We start from the raw sequence: 19,717 nt of genomic DNA on the forward strand, positions 1-19,717 counted from the left end.
CTTTAAAAGATGCCCCAGATGTTTTTTAACCATCTATTTCTGATCACATTTCATTGCTCAACATAAACTTCTCATTAATGAAAAAATGTTTTATTATTACATCATATACTATAAAACTGTGAGGTGGTAGCACAAGTGCTCGCTTTAGAAGAAATTTTAGACACCCAAAGTGATTCATAGGCCCTGAAGTATGTGCATGTCTATGAAACTGGGTGGCCTAACATTAGCCATCTGGCATCTAAGGAAAAACATTTTCTGTTGCACTTTAATTCAGCTTGTGCTACCACACAGAATCATTGAACAAAATTTGACATTGAGCCCAACACCGGTATTAGCGCAGGGGACCGAAAGGCTGGTTAAAGTGGTAGTGCCCTCACTACAATAAGACATATTTAGTACTTTAGCTATCTTGCTGGGCGCATCAGTGTCTGTACTGGTAAATTCGCTGCCAGTGAGCATTGAAAACATTCAGAAGCAGCAAGGTCACTGGTTCAATCCCCCTAGCTTTTTCAGTAGGTTCAGAGAAGTTGAAGCCACATGTATGGTCTTTCACGGTTTGGTTTGCTTCTTGTGAAAATGGAAAAGAAAAAAAATACTTTTTGGATTATATACTGCTGTTCACAACCACATAATGCCCCAGTGTGTTTTTTGAAGCATGGTTGTTGATGCAATATAGAAACACAGCAGCCAATTGCTTACAGCAAGCTCCCATGAACTGCAATGTGATATTGAATAAATAATTTGTTTCAATGATGTGTTATGGGTCATAAATGTTGGCCAGAATACCAGTGAGAACTCCCTGCACTCCTTTGAAATATTGCCACGGTTTACATCCACCTGAAAGGGTAGACAGGGCCTCAGTAACATTTAATCTGAAAGACTGTTCCTTTGACAGTGCAGTACTTCTCCAGTACTGCATTGGAATGTTAGCCTGGATTATGTACTGAAGTCTCCAAAATAGGATTGAACCCACAACCTTCTGACTTGGGTGAGAGAGCCTCCAACTGGACCATATGCCAAATATTTGATAGATGGGGATGGATTGCTTTGTGGAAATGTTTTGACTTTTCTTTGTGAAACCTATTGTAAATCTGAAGTTGCCAAGTGAAGCCTGGACAGTTACTTACAGAAAGAGAAGGAAAGCTACAGGGTCTACCGGCTTGCTTTGCAGAAGATGGGGGGTAACAGGGGTTGGTTTAGCACACTGGGCTAAATCGCTGGGTTTTAAAGCAGACCAAGGCAGGCCAGCAGCACGGTTCAATTCCCGTACCAGCCTCCCCGAACAGGCGCTGGAATGTGGCGACTGGGGGATTTTCACAGTAACTTCATTGAAGCCCACTCGTGACAATAAGCGATTTTCATTTTTCATTGTTATCCCTTCCCAGAGCATAACAATGAACGCTAAAATTTGTCTTAGTCAGCGTCCCAAAGTGAGTGATTTCCCAGAGGCGGATCCACTGTGACTCAGAGGGTAGTCGGGCTGCAGATGGCTCCCAGGCAGTAAGAAGCAAAGAATGGATAACTGTTAAAATGCAATTACTGTTGCCTAGGAGAATACAGAAGCAAATCTATGCATGGCAAGATGTCACAAGCAGCAGATGAATAAGTCATTAGACAATCTGTTTTTAAGATTTTCACTGAGGAGGGAGCATTGGCCAGGACAACAGCAAGAAATTGCTTGTATAGTGTGGTAAAACAATCCATTGCATTTCATAGGAGCGTTATTAAACAAAATTTAACACCATAAAGAGAACCAAAGGTTTGGTCAAGGAGATAGTATTAAGGAGTGAATTCCAGGAGAGCGAGGTAGAGGCAATGGATTTCAGGAGGAGGGAATTCCACATCTCATCATCTAGGCAGCTGAAGGCATGGTTGACCGTGGTGGACTGGTTAAAATTGGAAAGGCCAGAATTGGAGCACGAGAGGTCTTGGATAATACTGCTGCTCTTCTTTGAATCGTGTGTTGGAAACTCTTGCATCCACTTGAACTGGCACAGGTCCTGGGTTTGACTTTCACCTGACTGATTTGAGTTTTGGTGATCGGCAGGTTGGTGGCCTCTATCCAGTTTGAGTTGGCCAGTGACACAAGTCCTTTTTGGCTTTCTTCACCCTGAGCTTCCTGTGCCTGCCATTTTGGATGCAGAGAAGAGTTCATTTCAGTGCTGAGCCTGTCAATTCTAACAATGTTCAATAAAACCCGAAACACCCGGGTCAGGTAGCATCTGTGGAAAGAGAAATAGAGTTAATGCTTCATTCAGGTCAATAGCCTTTCAATAGAACTTGAAGAATTTAGCGATTTAACAGGTTTTAAGCTCGTGCAGAACCAGGAAAAAGGTAGCGTAGGAAAGAATTTTAAAGATTTGTGATGGGGTTGAGGGCAGTTATGATTAATTGTCAAGGGATGACTGTGCAAGCTAAAAGGGGGTGCTAATGGAATATGTGGAGAGTCTAATTGTAACAGCGGAACCATTACCAGCACCTACGGATATGATCTAAAACTGTTGAACTCATTGTTGAAACCGGAAAGCAGTAAAACTTCTGATTGGAAGATGAGGTGCAGTTCATTAAACCTCATTGCAGAAGACTGATGGTAGTAAGAGTGGGATAATATTGTGCTGTTTTCTTTTTAGCATCACAGTAACAACATCATGCTACCCAGTGCCATCTATCTGCTGTTATGACCTGGTGTATGACTGGTTTGAAAGCCTGGCCGAGTGTCTGCACTGGAATGTGCGCAAAAAGCAGTCACGCTTTGAAGAAATCACGGATTCTTCAGACACGGAGTGTTAGTCCACAGTGGGTGCGTCCCTTTCTACAAACCCCCGCGTAGCAAAATGTGATAACACTTTGTTCTCAGCTTATTGGAGCATCAAACCTGTTTGTATTGTTAAATAGAAGACCGTATTCCGTATCTGGATGTAGTGTATATTTACATTCCATGGGGTATGGCTTTTCTGCCTCCCGCTGCTCCACCCCAGTTCCTCATACTTTAATCATCCTGGAGTATTCACTGGGCTTGAAGCTGGGGAAGAGTAATGAAGATGCACCAACTCTTCGTAATGGGCTTGACTTCATGTTATTTTATCGTTGGCTTTTAAGGTGACTATATGTTATCAAATTTGTACAGTGGTATGTTTCCTTGGAGCAATTCATTGATCTACACGCTGTAGATGTGCAGTTTAAAAAAAAAAAGGTTTTGGCTCACAAGGTTGATGAGTCTTGATGCCTGGGGTGTCCCTGTTGTGCATCCTGCTGCTGAGCTCAGCATTGGGGATGCTAATTAATATTGGCCTGCATGAGAGGGAAGCCAAACGTATTCTGGCTTTTGCCTTTATTCAGACTCACATGGGACGCTCAGTCTTTGAAGAAGCTTTGATGCTAGCCTCTCCTAGCAGCAGAGGTCTCTGCTGAGACTAGATCTTGCTCAGTCAGTGCCAAGACCATAGCCGGGGGGGGGGGGGGGAAGAGAGAGACGCCAAATGTGGAAATGAGTAATTTTTAAGAAAAGCATCTTTCCAAGATGATCAACTTTAGTTGCAGCCTCAAAGTTTTATTGATGACTTACAGCAAAGATGTTCGGATGTCCTGTTGAAAATAGAAAATACTTGAATTTTATATTGTACATATCACATTACTGTGAGTGTAACTCGTTAGCGTAACTACGTAGAAAGAAATTACTGTGAAAATACCCAGTGCACCCTTTCAGTCCAGATTTTATTTTTATTTTTGGCCTTGCTATGCTGCATTGGAGGAGGAATCCTTGCCTGGTTATGCAGAGTGTTACTTTAAAAAAAAAAAAATTAACACCTTCCAACTAGATGAATTTACAAATATTTTGCATTTGAACCATAGTGAGCTCAGCAGCTGTATGTTTGTTTCACAGCTGATCTAACAGTTACTGCACCTTGCCTCAAAGTGGTTACAATGAAATGTCACTGGGTTGCAATATCTTTTTTGTTTGTGCAGTGCATCAGCACATAATTATTTGTGGGATCCCAGGCTGCAGATATATGGGTACCTTCACTGTGACCCAAGGGAATTTGTATCTGAACTTGAACTTGGTTTGGGCTAATTTTGTATGTGCTTGTCCACAATTCAAAATGAGACAAATGATCTATCTGTTGTAGCTCTGCTCAGGCCAAATTGGTGCAACAGGTAGAGTGTGGGTGGGACTACAGGCAGATTCATTTACTGTAATGGTAATGATTGTGTTTTACCCTAAAACTACACCTGAACCAGATTACTGATGACCATTCAGTATTCGCATTCAAAACGCTTGCCACATGAAATTGAGAGATAACTGAAGTTATGTTCAGGTGAAATTAGTATTGTTTTATTTGATGAAATAGTATTGTCAGATTATTAAACAATTATAAATACTTTCTATTTTCTTGTGGATAAAGGGACAATTCAATGGGGAAGATGTTGAACTCATTGCAGACATACTTGTGACATAATAACCACAGAACAAGTTAGTGTATAGGACATCAAACTTAAAAACCATTTTCAATAAAGAATTTTAAACAAACCGATGTCTCCTGTTGCCGGATCGAAAAAATGGAATTTGATTTTGCAATTGGTTGCGGATCAGTGGTAAAAGGGTTCATTTTTTTGATTGGTGGAATGTGAAAGGGATCGGAGCTTGAGTTTTTCACTTGAATGAAGCAAAATAAAGTTTTATATAGAGGTTTGTAGATTACACTAAGGTAAAGTGCCTTGATAGGCCCTATTTGCGCAAGGAAACTCAAAGGATATACTGCCCTTGGGGTACTACAGTACGGACTCATCAGCAGAGCAGAGTTTAGGTTTAAATTATGCTGACAATAATAATCTTTCACAAATAGGCTTACAATGAAGTTACTTTGAAAAGCCCCTAGTCGCCATAGCCCAGTGCCTTACATAAACTTGGCTTGATTAGGTTGACCTAATATTTTTAAATTAGTTTACAGGATGTGGGCATCGCTGGTTAGGACATTTATTGACAGTCTGCAATTGCCTTTGAGAAGATGGCAATTCTTGAAGCACTGCAGTCCCCTCTGTTATAGGTACACCCATAGTGCCAGGATTTTGAGCCATTGACAGTCAAGGAACAGCAATACAAGCCAGTATGATGAGTGACTTGGAGGGGAACTTTCAGATGGTGGTGTTCCCATGTGTCTGCTGCCCGTCTACTTTTAGATGGTAGCAGTGATGGGTTTAGGAGCTGTAGGTGGTACACACTTGCCAGTCAGTGGTGGAGAGAGTGAATGTTTGCAGATGGGATGCCAATGAAATGGTTATTTGTCCTGGATGGTGTTGAGATTAGTATTGTTAGAGCTGCACACTCTCAAACTCCTGACTTGTAGATGGTGGCTAGGCTTTGGGGAGGCAGTAGGCAAGTTGCTCATCACAGGATTCCTAGCCTCTGACCTACTCAATCAGATTTGTAGAGTTTTTTCCCTGATGCTGTAATTAAGAATAAGGCTGTTATATTTTTATCAAGCAGGAGAGTGCGAAAAGAGATTGTGTGAACATAAGCTCACATTTTTCACAGCAGCCTATCGGTTTTATTAGGAGGAAAAGATGCAGTCACTTTTTAAATAGGAAGAGAAGTCCCTGAAAGGTGATTTAGAAGATTCCAAGACAGGTTGAGTAGTGAAATTGTGCTTCAATTGTATAGAAGTTCAGTGCACTGTGTGCAGTTTTGGTCCCATTATCTTTCCCCATGAGGAAGGATATTATTGCTATAGAGGGAGTGCAACAAAGGTTCACTAGACTTGTTCCCGGGAGGAAGATATGTGGTACTGAAGGCACATGGACCAGGAACAGAAACTGCCTCATGAAACCCTGGCTGCAAAAAACACTCGTCAAAGCATAAACCTGTTCTACCCACTCCAAGTCGATGAACATGTAAAAACTTCCAGACAGTGATCAACTTTGCAGCAGGATGAAGGACAGACAAGAAGCCATCAGACACATTAATGAGCTGATGGCTGGTCAGACAAAGGTGAGTTTCAGAGGACAATGGGTCTTGATTGAACCACCATCGATAAACAGGAGTATTCTGTATTTCCCATTAAGCAGTAGGGTCAGGCTAGGACAATGGCTGGTCATGGGTGTGACCTAATCCAAGCTTGCCAGTTTAAGAAAGCAGCATCAAACAGATCTTGGGAGAGAAGCTGGGAGTTACCCAGTACAACAATCGCAAGAAGAAAGGGCCCTGGGTTTCGAACCTGGAGAAGACATCAAGTGATCGAAGCCTGCTGGCCTCCTTTACTAAGTGTGGGTAAAACCCAAAGCTCAGGTCCAAGTCATATTTTCTTGAGTAACAGAATTGTGAATAAAATTGCGTTAAACTGTGAACCTGTTTTGTCCTTTGTTCATCTCGTAAATAAAGACACCCGAGTAAAACTTTGAGTAAGTAAACTAGTCGAATGCATCCGAGGTTTGGAAACTGGACCTGCAATAAGAGTTTCAAAGAACAGAAAGGTGATGATAATTGAAACCTACAAATGAAGTTATTGTGAAAATCCCCTAGTCGCCACACTCTGGCACCTATTTGGGTACACGGAGGGAGAATTCACAATGTTTATTCACCTAACAAACACATCTTTCAGGACTAGAGAGGCAATCAGAGCACCCGGAGGAATCTCACCCAGTTTCCTGGGTATGGAAAGGCTCAGTAAACCAAGGTCCACCACACTAAGAAAACAAAAAGGGACAGTCAATAGGGAATTAAAGGTGCTATATTTAAATGCCCGCAGTGTACGGAACAAGGTAGATGAACTTGTGGCCCAGATTGTAACTGGCAGGTATGATGTGGTAGGCATCACAGAGACGTGGTTGCAGGGGGTTCACGACTGGCAGTTAAACATCCAGGGATTTACAACCTATCGAAAAGACAGAGAGGTGGGTAGAGGGGGCGGGGTTGCCTTGTTAATTAGAAATGAAATTAAATCAATAGCACTAAACGACATAGGGTCAGACGATGTGGAGTCTGTGTGGGTAGAGTTGAGGAACCACAAAGGCAAAAAAACCATAATGGGAGTTATGTACAGGCCTCCTGACAGTGGTCAGGACCAGGGGCACAAAATGCACCACGAAATAGAAAGGGCATGTCAGAAAGGCAAGGTCACAGTGATCATGGGGGAGTTCAATATGCAGGTGGACTGGGTAAATAATGTTGCCAGTGGACCCAAAGAAAGGGAATTCATTGAATGTTTACAGGATGGCTTTTTGGAACAGCTTGTGATGGAGCCCATGAGGGAACAGGCTATTCTGGACTTAGTGTTATGTAATGAGCCAGAATTGATAAAAGATCTTAAAGTAAGGGAACACTTAGGAAGCAGTGATCATAATATGGTAGAATTCAGTCTGCAATTTGAAAGAAGGAAGGTAGAATCAGATGTAAAGGTTTTACAGTTAAATAAAGGTCATTACAGGCGCATGAGGGAGGAACTGACGAAAATCGACTGGAAGCAGAGCCTAGTGGGAAAGACAGTAGAACAGCAATGGCAGGAGTTTCTGAGAGTAATTGAGGACACAGTGGAGAGGTTCATCCCAAAGAAAAGAAAGGTTATCAGAGGGAGGATTAGGCAGCCATGGCTGACAAAGGAAGTCAGGGAATGCATCAAGGCAAAAGAGAGAGCCTATAATGTGGCAAAGAGTAGTGGGAAGTCAAGATTGGGAAGGCTACAAAAACAAACAGAGGATAACAAAGAGAGAAATAAGGAAGGAGAGGATCAAATATGAAGGTAGGCTAGCCAGTAACATTAGGAATGATAGTAAAAGTTTCTTTAAATACATTAAAAACAAATGGGAGGCAAAAGTAGACATTGGGCCGCTCCAAAATGACGCTGGTAATCTAGTGATGGGAGACAAGGAAATAGCTGAGTAACTTAATAAGTACTTTGCGTCAGTCTTCACAGTAGAAGACATGAGTAATATCCCAACAATTCAGGAAAGTCAGGGGGCAGAGTTGAATATGGTTGCCATCACAAAGGAGAAAGTGCTAGAGAAACTAAAAGGTCTGAAAATTGATAAACTCCGGGCCCAGATGGGCTACATCCTAGAGTTCTAAAGAAGATAGCTGAAGAAATAGTGGAGGCGTTAGTTATGATCTTTCAAAAGTCACTGGAATCAGGGAAAGTCCCAGAGGATTGGAAAATCGCTGTTGTAACCCCCCTGTTCAAGAAGGGAACAAGAAAAAAGATGGAAAATTATAGGCCAATTAGCCTAACCTCGGTTGTTGGCAAAATTCTAGAATCCATCGTTAAGGATGAGATTTCTAAATTCTTGGAAGTGCAGGGTCGGATTAGGACAAGTCAGCATGGATTTAGTAAGGGGAGGTCGTGCCTGACAAACCTGTTAGAGTTCTTTGAAGAGATAACAAATAGGTTAGACCAAGGAGAGCCAATGGATGTTATCTATCTTGACTTCCAAAAGGCCTTTGACAAGGTGCCTCACGGGAGACTGCTGAGTAAAATAAGGGCCCATGGTATTCGAGGCAAGGTACTAACATGGATTGACGATTGGCTGTCAGAAAGAAGGCAGAGAGTTGGGATAAAAGGTTCTTTTTCGGAATGGCAACCGGTGACAAGTGGTGTCCCGCAGGGTTCAGTGTTGGGGCCACAGCTGTTCTCTTTATATATTAACGATCTAGATGACGGGACTGGGGGCATTCTGGCCAAGTTTGCCGATGATACAAAGATAGGTGGAGGGGCAGGTAGTATTGAGGAGGTGGGGAGGCTGCAGAAAGATTTGGACAGTTTAGGAGAATGGTCCAAGAAGTGGCTGATGAAATTCAACGTGGGCAAGTGCGAGGTCTTGCACTTTGGAAAAAAGAATAGAGGCATGGACTATTTTCTAAACGGTGACAAAATTCATAATGCTAAAGTGCAAAGGGACTTGGGAGTCCTAGTCCAGGATTCTCTAAAGGTAAACGTGCAGGTTGAGTCCGTAATTAAGAAAGCAAATGTAATGTTGTCATTTATCTCAAGAGGCTTGGAATATAAAAGCAGGGATGTACTTCTGAGGCTTTATAAAGCACTAGTTAGGCCCCATTTAGAATACTGTGAGCAATTTTGGGCCCCACACCTCAGGAAGGACATACTGGCACTGGAGCGGGTCCAGCGGAGATTCACACGGATGATCCCAGGAATGGTAGGCCTAACATACGATGAACGTCTGAGGATCGTGGGATTATATTCATTGGAGTTTAGGAGGTTGAGGGGAGATCTAATAGAAACTTACAAGATAATGAATCACTTGGATAGGATGGACGTAGGGAAGTTGTTTCCATTAGCAGGGGAGACTAGGACGCGGGGGCACAGCCTTAGAATAAAAGGGAGTCACTTTAGAACAGAGATGAGGAGAAATTTCTTCAGCCAGAGAGTGGTAGGTCTGTGGAATTCATTGCCACAGAGGGCGGTGGAGGCCGGGACGTTGAGTGTCTTTAAGACAGAAATTGATAAATTCTTGATTTCTCGAGGAATTAAGGGCTATGGGGAGAGAGCGGGTAAATGGAGTTGAAATCAACCATGATTGAATGGTGGAGTGGACTCGATGGGCCGAATGGCCTTACTTCCGCTCATATGTCTTATGGTCTTAAACTGGGTAAATGTGCAGACTCCGCACAGACAGTGACCCAAACCGGGTCCCTGGTGCTGTGAAACAACAGTTCTAACCACTGTGCCCCCCCTATTACAACACACAGGACATCATTCAGCCCATTGTGTCTTTGCCAGCTCTTTTACTGAGCTAGCCAATTAGATTATGCCCCTTGCTCATTCCCCATGATCCTGCAAAGTTCTCTTTTATCCAAATCGATTTTGCAAATTATTGAAACAGCTTACAGCCCCCTTTTGGACAGCACATTTAAATCATAACTCACTGTGCAAATGTGATGCCCCCTACTTCTTTTGAAATTATCTTTAAAAAAAAATTCTGATGTATGAGAACACTGAACAAACTTGCAAGGTTCACAGTAGGGACCAATCTTTCTGGGTTCTGGCATTTTCTGCTCAATGCCACTGTTTACAAAGCTGAAATGTCACTTTACCTAATTTGTGCTGTCAGAATTAGACTGAAAAGGAAATACACAGACACACATATGTTTCATTTTTTAATTGCATTTACTTCAAATAGGTAAAACAGTTATTGTTTAAATAATGTTCCAGTAATCATAAAGACAAGTCTTTTAAATTATATATCAATCCAAATATGGACATAACCAGGTTTGAACAAGAGCAAGGAGCAAGCATTTCCCCTCCCCCTATCTCTCTCCACTGCAATATACACAAAATAGCACTGGCCTGTAGCTACACTATACAATGTACAAATACTCAAAATACCATTTGAGAGCAGGTTGAGATACTACCAGAAAAACCACTGGCACGCTGGCAAATCTTTCTCCAAGAAAGACACATGATAAACAGAAAAAAATGCTTTTATCATCTCATTAGGAAAAGCATATGAATATAGAAAATTTCTACACTACCAAGTATTTCTTTTCTGTGCTATTAGTTTAATTAAACAGTTAACTACAAAGTTGTGTGGTCCACTCTCAGGTTACTCTGTGAAATGTCAGAGCTCAGTTAATTACTGCACGGCGAGCAGATGCTGGAAACCAATTAAATTCCACATTTAACTTATCCATCAGCTACCAATAATGCGGCAGAGGTCTAATGATGGGGGAAGGCTCAAAACTGACTGAACATTTTCCAATTTAAATATATTTCTAATGTGTGTTTGTTTTGAGCAAAGGAGATGGAAAACTACTTCCGCGGCTTATAAAATGCTGCATTACGCATTAATGGGAGGTCAGTGAGTAAAGTTGATATCTTCTGAAAGTAGGACTAATTTTACAAAATATGGGCCAACATGTCAATGCTGTTTACTACTGCAGCAAGCTTTCCAGTTACCTGCCATAACATCTCTAGTCTTTGCAAACCGTTAAGGGGCTATGGATTGTGCGGCACCTGTGGGAAAGTCTGCATATCTCTGGTTTGTAAGGATTTTGTACACTCGGAATTACATGAAATGTGACGATTACAGTAAGACTAATGTTCATACTGAGAACAGGTCCTCCTCAGAGACACTCTGCATGACTGACAGAAGGTATGTTTTACACAGCTCAGGAAGCTTAGAAACAGAATGTGCACCTCTCAGCCTTTACCTTTTGTTTCCCCATCCCCATTCAGCTATTTTGGTCAAGGGCCTGGAGTAATATCTAATCTTAAACTTTGAAGGGGCAGAGGCATGCAGCTGCAGTCTTGACAAGTCAACTTCCCAAACACCCACTTTCTTGTACACATGTTCCTGAATTTAAAAATGGCACCGAATTATCAGCCCTATAGTAATGTTCTCTATTGAATACTGTACCTTCATACACTTAACCTGTTCTGTCCATTACCCAAGGTTACACAACAAAATACACATCTGCATTTAATATAAAAACAGAACACGCTGGAAAAACTCAGCAGGTCTGGCAGCATCAGTGGAGAGAGAAAGGGAGGTTCTATTTTGAGTCGAGTGTGACTCAAAACATTAACTCTGTCTCTCTTTCGGTAAATGCTGGCTGACCTGAGCATTTCTAGCCCTTTGTTTTTATTTCTGATTTCCAGCATCCACAGTATTTTGCACATCAGCATTTATTGACTAAACGATTATAAATGGACATTCACCCCAAAAGTTGGCAGAAGTGATGTACAAGTGAATTTTAATGGCCATGTAAAGAGTGAAGCATTTGGTATTTGATTCTGATGTTTTAATGGTTGTTTTCAGATTCCAGGACCTCAGGAAATTGCTGTAATCTATTTGACAGAATTATTTTGTATTGCTTCTTTCCGCTTTACTAGCCATCAAACTACCATAAATGGTCTGTAAGAAGCTACCACCTTGCGCAAACATTGTAGCAATGGGCAGAGTGTTCTGCTTCCTGCTAACAGCTGATCACCGGGCAAACGTAGTGAAAATTATTTTACTTTTCACCTGTACGTTTTCCAAACCTCAATGGATTCTTTTGGGTGTTTAAATGTGAATTTCCTGAATGTAGCAAGACTCTTAACTACGCACCAGCTTCCAGCGTGCAGGAAGTGTGCCAAAGCTTCAGGCTCCGAGTGCACACAATCTCTGTACCAATGCCCGTGAGTTTCAGGTTAGAAGAGACTAGGATGCCTCACACACTGAGTGATATTCACCTCCACAATCAATGGCAAACAGCAGCACCAATTTAAGACCTGTTGTCTCTCGATACATTCAGCTGAGTAAGAATAAACACAGACATGATTTACCAAAAGTGGACTGATTGGGCTTTGTATGCGTTTTTGGAATATCATGATGCGCGCACACACGATGGTGTGGAATACAACTTGTCTCGGCATGTGAAATATGCTAACGCTAACAAGCTTTTCCAGGGTACCTCTAACTCTCCTCTGCCAAAATATCTTGGCTTATGATCATTGTGACTGGGGTGAGGGAATTTTAAAACGCTATGATTATCAGGCAGTTTTAACATTTCACAATATCTCATTGCGGCATCCACAGTGGTCCGGGCACATGTCTCCATCCCAATGTGGAATTGTTTTCAACATCAGCTACTCGTGCTTGGTTGCTGGAGATGGAATTGTCCCTGTTCTACGACTTACTGTGTAATGGCTGTGTCTCTTCATCTTCCTCTTCCTCCTCTTCTTCTTCCTCCTCCTCCTCTTCATCATCTGTGGGCTGGTCCAGTTCCTCTTTAGTGATCATTTCAAAGTCATTCCCATTGCCGCTGCTATGCTGGGAGCAGTCGTCATCCCTTCGGTCACTGTCTGTGTCTGACTGCCGCTCCCTGGCTGAATTTCCTGCTGCCGGTGCCTCTGCTGCTGCCGTCGCCGTTGCTTCTGCTTTTGTCTCTTCCTCTTCTGCCTCCTTCCCCTCATTGTCATTAGGCTGTAATTGTTTCTGCGGATCGGTCTCATCGTCTGATTTCTTGGAGTCTGATTTGGGCCCCTTGTACTCGTGCGTGTACAGGGGTCTGAAGGAGTCAATGAAGCCAACGTCAGCGGTCAGATTCGGCAAGAACCAGAAATGATGTCGACCACCAGTGAGGAGCCAGATTAAGAGGAAGAGAATGCACCGAGCTGCAAAGAGAATCAAATAGGTACCGTGTTATGTGACAGATTAAAACTCAAGTCAAAACATATGGCATTTCTCTGTACCTGACTCATCAAAAAACCTTTGCCTTCAGGAGAAAAGAATTAATTATCTTCTATACTTTGAAGTGATTTGATAGGGTAAATATTGAGGGAGTGGGACTAATTGCATAGCTCTTTCACAGTTCTGATGAACTAAATGGCCTTGTGCTGTGCTGAGTGATACCAGGAGTACTCAAGATGCGGTCTGACCAGAGGACGACAGCGTTAGATTACAATTTCCTACTGTGTGGGCCACAATGGTAACCCACAGTTCTAATTCTCTTCTCAACATAGCACGGTCAACTAACGCAACCCGATTTCAACATTTTCAAAAAAGTGAGATTACCAGCTGTACCTGTTGTGACATTTAGAACCATGAGTGAAAGTCAAACAGTTATAGGATCACAGAATGATCCCAGTACAGAAGGCAGCCATTCGGCCCATCGTCTCCCAGCACCCTTCAAGAATGTCCCACCTAGTTCCACTCCCTCGCATTTTCTCTGCAGACCTGCAATTCTGTTTTGTGAAGAATCCCTCCACATTCCGTTTTAAGATTGAACCAAAATAATAGCTTTGTAAAATCTAAAAGCCTAAGCCAATTTATCCTGATGTGGACGTCAGGGGCACAGCTTTTGTAAACATCAAATGCCTCAGGTAACACCTGCAATCTTTGCTCTGAAACTCTAGTGTCAAAGTGAGGTGTCCTCACTAATTCTCATCGAGGCCCAAGTGAAATGAATCAGGGGCAGACCTTCAAAACCAGTTCCCAAAGCCTCTGGAACACAAAACTCACACTGGATTCAAATGGAAATTTGCAACCAAATCTGCCATGGTATATCCTGCAAGCGATAATCACGGGTCTTGGGCCTAGATAAGTTATTGTTGTATAGTTGGAAGAGATGTCTCACAGAGGAGATAGCTTTGTAACAAAGGCTGCATACACGAACACCACAAATTCCAGCCAGAATGAAGATGGAGTGGGTAAATCCCCACAGTTGCTGTGGTAACTATCCCACTCACTGAATTTTACTGGAGGAAAAGCACTGATTTTATCAGGAGACCTTGCTGTAGTTCATAGAGACTCAGTTTAAACAGACTCTTTGCTGTTTAAGTAAATAGCTTGTCCTGCGCGCTTGCTTTACCGTACCTACTTAATTTCCTGATGGAAAGTTCTGTACAATTGCTATCATCCAGAATATGTATGGTACTGACAGGTCCTCTGTTCAACCTTGGACTCTGGTTCTCTTTGACAATACCATCCCTGTAGCTCAGCAGCAAAGCGACAGCTGAAATGGTAAGATGCCAGGGTAGCAGCAACAGGTACACTGAGGCAGCATGGATTCAATAAGCCCCATTACCAGGTTGGATAGAGGTAGGTGTCATAGCAGTAGGGGAGTGGGCAGATCAAGATATGAGGGCAACATGGATAAGTGCAGCACAAGGCTTGAGCAGCAAAGGATTGGAGAGAACAAAGAACAAATTGCACTGATGTAACATCGTTAATGTATTTCAATGACCTCAAGTGATGACTTTTTTAAAAAAATCTGAAACTGAGTCGATGGTGTAGTGGTATTCTCACTGGACTACTAATCCAGAGACTGAGGATCTGGGTTCGAGTCCACCATGGCAGATGTGGAAATTTGAATTAAATAAAAATCTGGAATTAAAAGTGATGCATCAAAACTATTGTTGATTGTTGTAAAAACCCATCTGGTTCACTGAGGTACTTTAGGGGGAGGGAAATTTGCCATCCTTACCTGGTCTGACCTACATGTGACTCCAGATCCACAGCAATGCGGTTGACTTGTAACTGCCCTTTGAAAAGGCCTAACGAGCCACTCAGAGCAATTAGGGATGTGCGTCTTAAAGGAGGGAATTCCAGAACTTAGAGTAAAGGCAGCTGAAGACACATCTATGGTGCAGTGATTAAAATTACGGGTGACAGAGAGGTCAGAGTTGAAGGAGTAAAGATATCTTGGGAGGGCCGTAGGAGATTAGGGAGACCTGGCAGGCAAGGCTGTGGAGGGTTCCTTCACCTTGACCTAGCTTCAAAATTACCTTTCTTAAGAAATGGAATTAACTTTATGTTCCTTCGATTTCCTCAACATCTTGACAGTTTTTCTTCATACACAGTGAAATCTATACATCCACAACCGTTCAAACCCATTAACAGCTATTTTAAGGTACAAAATCTTTGAACATAAACTCTTACTCACCTACGGCAAGGAGGAGGATGCTGGCAACGAAGCAGCCTGCTGCAACACTGAGATAGTAAACGCCTACTCGCATTTCTGCAGGCCACAGGGGGAAGAGTGTGGCAGCTATCACTGCAATTACTGTTAAAGAATCAAACACACATATGTTAGTCAGTGGCAGCGACTGAAATAGGAATGAAGGGAAGAGGGGCAAGGGGGTGCAAAGGAGCAAGAGAGGTGTGGCAGGAAGGAAGCAGAAAGGGACAGCTGGGGGCGAGGGGGTGGGGAAGGAGGGGGAACCAGGTGGGGGTATGGGGGAAAGAACCAGGTGGGGGGTCGGGGTAGAACCAGGTGGGAGCGAGGGGGGTGGAGAACCAGGTGGGGGCGAGGGGGGGAGGTGGAGGGGCGAGGAGAGGAGATGGAGGAGCAAGGAGGGGAGATGGAGGGGCAAGGAGGGGAGATGGAGGGGCAAGGAGGGGAGATGGAGGGGCAAGGAGGGGAGATGGAGGGGCAAGGAGGGGAGATGGAGGGGAGCTGGGGATATGCACACAAAGAGGCACAGTTACAAAATGTTGCTATTTGATTGACCGTTGTGCTATTTACCTAATATCAGTCCCATTGCAAATGTCTTGAAATGAACAGGATCGTAGATCCACACGAATACCTGAAAAAGTCAGAGTATTTGTCAAAATGAGGATTGCTCCCAACAATAAAATTACAGAATCCCAAATTTCCGCACCGACAGAGAGAAGAATGTTCTGGAAGCAGAGCTACATGTCCTCAAAATCAGATCATTCTGTTTGGACCTGTGACATTTATTGATCCCAGCCGTGGGTGCAAATAATAGGTGATCAGATTAATAACAACCTTTTTCCAAACAACTTTGTTGTACTCATTGCTGGAGGAATGGAACAAGTTATATTTTGCCTTTCCAGTGTCATGTTTGCCATGTTAAATATGAAGTAAAACTCCTTCAGTGCCTACACTTGCCAGAAACTGAACTGGTGCTAAATTATTTTGCATAGGACTCCTGCAGCTGACAGACACGATTCTGGGGTGTAGACAGAGGTACAAGAGAGGCGAGTATCCAGTCCTATCCAATCCATCAGAGACCCCTCCCACCCAGGCATTGCCTTCTACCAGATCCTTCCATCAGGCAGAAGGTACAGAAGTCTCAAGACCCGCATATCCAGACATAGGAACAGCTTCTTCCCCACAGCTACAAGACTCCTCAACGACTCCCCCCTCGGACTGATCTGTTCCCTTTCAGAACACTATTCACGACGTCCTATGCTGCTCTTGCTCATGTATTTGCTTTGTTTGGTCCCTTGTTCCACACTGTAACCAAGCACTGTTTGTCGATGTCCCATTTGTCAATGTTCTCTGTTGATTATTCTCTTTGTCGACCACGTACGTACTGCGTACGTTCCCTCGGCCGCATAAAAATACTTTTTCACTATACTTCGGTACGTGTGACAATAAATCAAATCAAATCAAAATAATCAGTAAATCAGACAGCATCAGAAGGATGCCATTCAGCCCATCATTGGTGTGAGCTCTCTATACGGAGCTCCAGGGTCCCAGGTTCGGTTCCCGGCTGGGTCACTGTCTGTGCGGAGTCTGCACGTCCTCCCAGTGTGTGCGTGAGTTTCCTCCAGGTGCTCCGGTTTCCTCCCATAGTCCAAAGATGTGCGGGTTAGGTGGATTGGCCATGCTAAATTGCCCGTAGTGTCCTAAAAAGTAAGGTTAGGGGGGGGAGGGGGTTGTTGGGTTAGGGGTATAGGGTGTATATGTGGGTTTGAGTAGGGTGATCATTGCTCGGCACAACATCGAGGGCCGAAGGGCCTGTTCTGTGCTGTACTGTTCTATGTTGGTGAGAACATGATGGGGCTTAGCTGCGACACCTGTTGGTACACAAATGCTGACCATCACTGGAGGTGACTGGAGACCTGTGAGCATCTGCCCTGCAATTCAACATGGAGTCACCAGCTTTGGGAGGGATGGGAGAAAGTTGGAGCAGGAAATGGAACAGATCCAATCACAATTAAACGACTGAAAACATCCTTTTGGGGCAATGCTGTACTTGCATGTGAATGATTCCAGGTAAAATATCCTTCCTAATTCAGTTATAACATTTAAGAAGGATGACGTAAACTTCTGATCTTTGGATAGTCGTACTCGAAGCTACGATGGGAGAACCCTTGGAAGCACTGACGACATGCGAAGTGCCCGAGAAGTTTGGACCTGTTATGGGCAAATTCCCTGCTTGTGGAACCTTCCCAAATTCCGAGTTATGTAGAAAAGGTCAGCAGGATTAAAACCAGTTCCAACTCCTGGGCTACTATAGTACTAACCCCCCATCCCCGGAGCCCCCAATGGATCTCCCAGCCACCCGACAACCGATTTGATTACCTGACAATGCCATCTGGCCCGACTAACCCCCCGACTCCTCCAGTGACCTCTACCTCAACCTAAAACCCCTCAACCTTCTCTAATAATAATCTTTATTAGTGTCACAAGTTGGCTTACATTAGCAATGAAGTTACTGGACTTCCGGTTGCGGTGATGCGGAGCTAAGCCGCACGTTCGGTAGCTCCCGCTATTTTCGGTCTTTTGGGCTCTTTTAAGGGCCCGTAGCGGTACTGGTTGGACTTTTGCCCGTGTGGGAACACTTCCTCTAAGATTCTCCACCGGTGGATGGCCTGAACCAGGAGTGGAGCGGTCAAAAAATCGGCTTTGGAGCAGAGAAAGGTGCGAGGCAGGAAAGGCAAGATGGCGGCGGGCGGGGAATCAGCAGCGTGGCAGCAGTGGGCGCGGGAGCAGCAGGAGCAGCTTCAGCGCTCCTTCAGGGAGCTGAAGGCAGAGATCCTGGAACCGCTTAAGGCCTCCCTGGACAAGCTCATGGCGACCCAGACGGCTCAGGGTGCGGAGATCCGAGAGCTTCGGCAAAAGGCCTCGGAGAGCGAGGACGAACGCCTGGGCCTGGCAGAGAAGGTGGAGTCGCACAATGTGCTCCACAAGAAGTGGTCAGCGAGGATGGAGGAGATGGAGAACCGCGCCCGTCGGAAGAACCTGCGGATTCTAGGCCTCCCAGAGGGACTGGAAGGTTCGGATTTGGGTGGCTATGATGCTGAACTCGCTAATGGGCGCGGGGTCGTTCTAGGGACCCTTGGAGCTGGAGGGTGCCCATCGGGTGCTGCTGAGGAAACCCAGGCCAAATGAGCCGCCTCGGGCGGTGCTGGTCCGTTTTCACCGCTTTGTCGACACACCGTGTGTGTGTGCTGAAATGGGCGAAGAAGGAGAGGAGTAGTAAGTGGGAGAATGCGGAGATCAGGATCTACCAGGACTGGAGTGTGGAGGTGGCAAAGAGAAGGGCTGGTTTTAATCGGACGAAGGCAGTGCTTCACAAGAAGGGAGTGAAGTTTGGCCTGTTACAGCCGGCACGCCTCTGGGTCACTTATGAGGACTGCCAGCTCTACTTTGACTCTCCGGCGGAGGCCTGGGCTTTCGTCCAGGCAGAGAAGTTGGACTTGAACTGAGGACTGGGGAACGGTGTACACAGCCCGGAGGCTTTGTCCTCCTTGGTATCCTTTCGCTTTTATCGGTTTTATTTGATGATGTCTTTTTGCTGTTCTGCTTTTTCGCTTTTTGGGACTGTTATCTGTTTACTTGGGCGTTTTGTCACGTCTGTTTTTTTTCCACTGGTTGAGAGCTTGGGAGTGGTTTGCGGTCCTGTTGGGTCACGTGCCAGTCTTTTCCCGCATGTTGGGTTGGGGGGCGGGGCTTGGGATGGATGCACGGGCTTCTCTCCCGCGCTGGAGGAGCAGTGGGCGGGGGCGCGCGCGCGGTGGTTGTGTTGAAATGGGGAGGGTCATTGGGGTGGCGGGAGCAGCCGTGGTCAGCAGGAGTCGGCTGACTTACGGAAGTACAATGGAAGGGTTTACGGAGCTAGGGGGGACCCTAGCTTTGGGGGGGGGGGGGGTACCGGGTTGCTGCTGGAATGGCCGAGAAGGAGCTGGAGCATGTAGAGGGGGTCCGGATGGGGGTCTGTCGCCGTGGGGAACGGGCTGAACGGGGAGCGCGGGCACGTGGCGGACTGAGGAAGGGTAATGTCTAGTCGATGGGGGAGAGGGGCAGGTAGCCCCCTGATCCGACTGATAACCTGGAATGTGAGGGGATTGAATGGGCCGGTCAAACGGGCCCGCGTGTTTGCGCACTTGAAGGGGCTGAAGGCGGACGTGGCCATGCTTCAGGAGACGCACCTGAAGGTGGCGGATCAGGTTAGATTGAGGAAGGGATGGGTAGGCCAAGTGTTTCACTCGGGGCTGGATGCAAAAAAATGGGTGGGTGGCGATCCTGGTGGGG

General features: G+C 44.7%; 2 protein-coding genes across 5 annotated transcripts in view; one reads left to right on the forward strand and one right to left on the reverse strand.

Annotated features, from left to right (window-relative positions):
* Window positions 1-4,528, forward strand: part of LOC119975711 (NAD kinase-like) — a 60,571-nt gene extending 56,043 nt beyond the window's left edge. For both annotated transcript variants that reach the window (XM_038815525.1, XM_038815526.1), the window contains one exon: window positions 2,631-4,528. In XM_038815525.1, coding sequence (XP_038671453.1) covers window positions 2,631-2,790 — 160 coding nt within the window. In that variant the 3' untranslated portion in view covers window positions 2,791-4,528. The remainder of the gene's footprint in view (window positions 1-2,630) is intronic.
* A 5,561-nt stretch (window positions 4,529-10,089) lies between these two features.
* sec62 (SEC62 homolog, preprotein translocation factor) overlaps window positions 10,090-19,717 on the reverse strand; it is a 99,411-nt gene continuing 89,783 nt past the window's right edge. For all 3 annotated transcript variants that reach the window (XM_038815585.1, XM_038815587.1, XM_038815586.1), the window contains exons 6-8: window positions 15,956-16,016; window positions 15,374-15,493; window positions 10,090-13,103 (exon numbers count right to left, since the gene is read on the reverse strand). In XM_038815585.1, coding sequence (XP_038671513.1) covers window positions 12,616-13,103; window positions 15,374-15,493; window positions 15,956-16,016 — 669 coding nt within the window. In that variant the 3' untranslated portion in view covers window positions 10,090-12,615. The remainder of the gene's footprint in view (window positions 13,104-15,373; window positions 15,494-15,955; window positions 16,017-19,717) is intronic.

The sequence above is a fragment of the Scyliorhinus canicula genome, chromosome 13 (assembly GCF_902713615.1).
Source record: "Scyliorhinus canicula chromosome 13, sScyCan1.1, whole genome shotgun sequence".
Taxonomy (NCBI): Eukaryota; Metazoa; Chordata; class Chondrichthyes; order Carcharhiniformes; family Scyliorhinidae; genus Scyliorhinus; species Scyliorhinus canicula.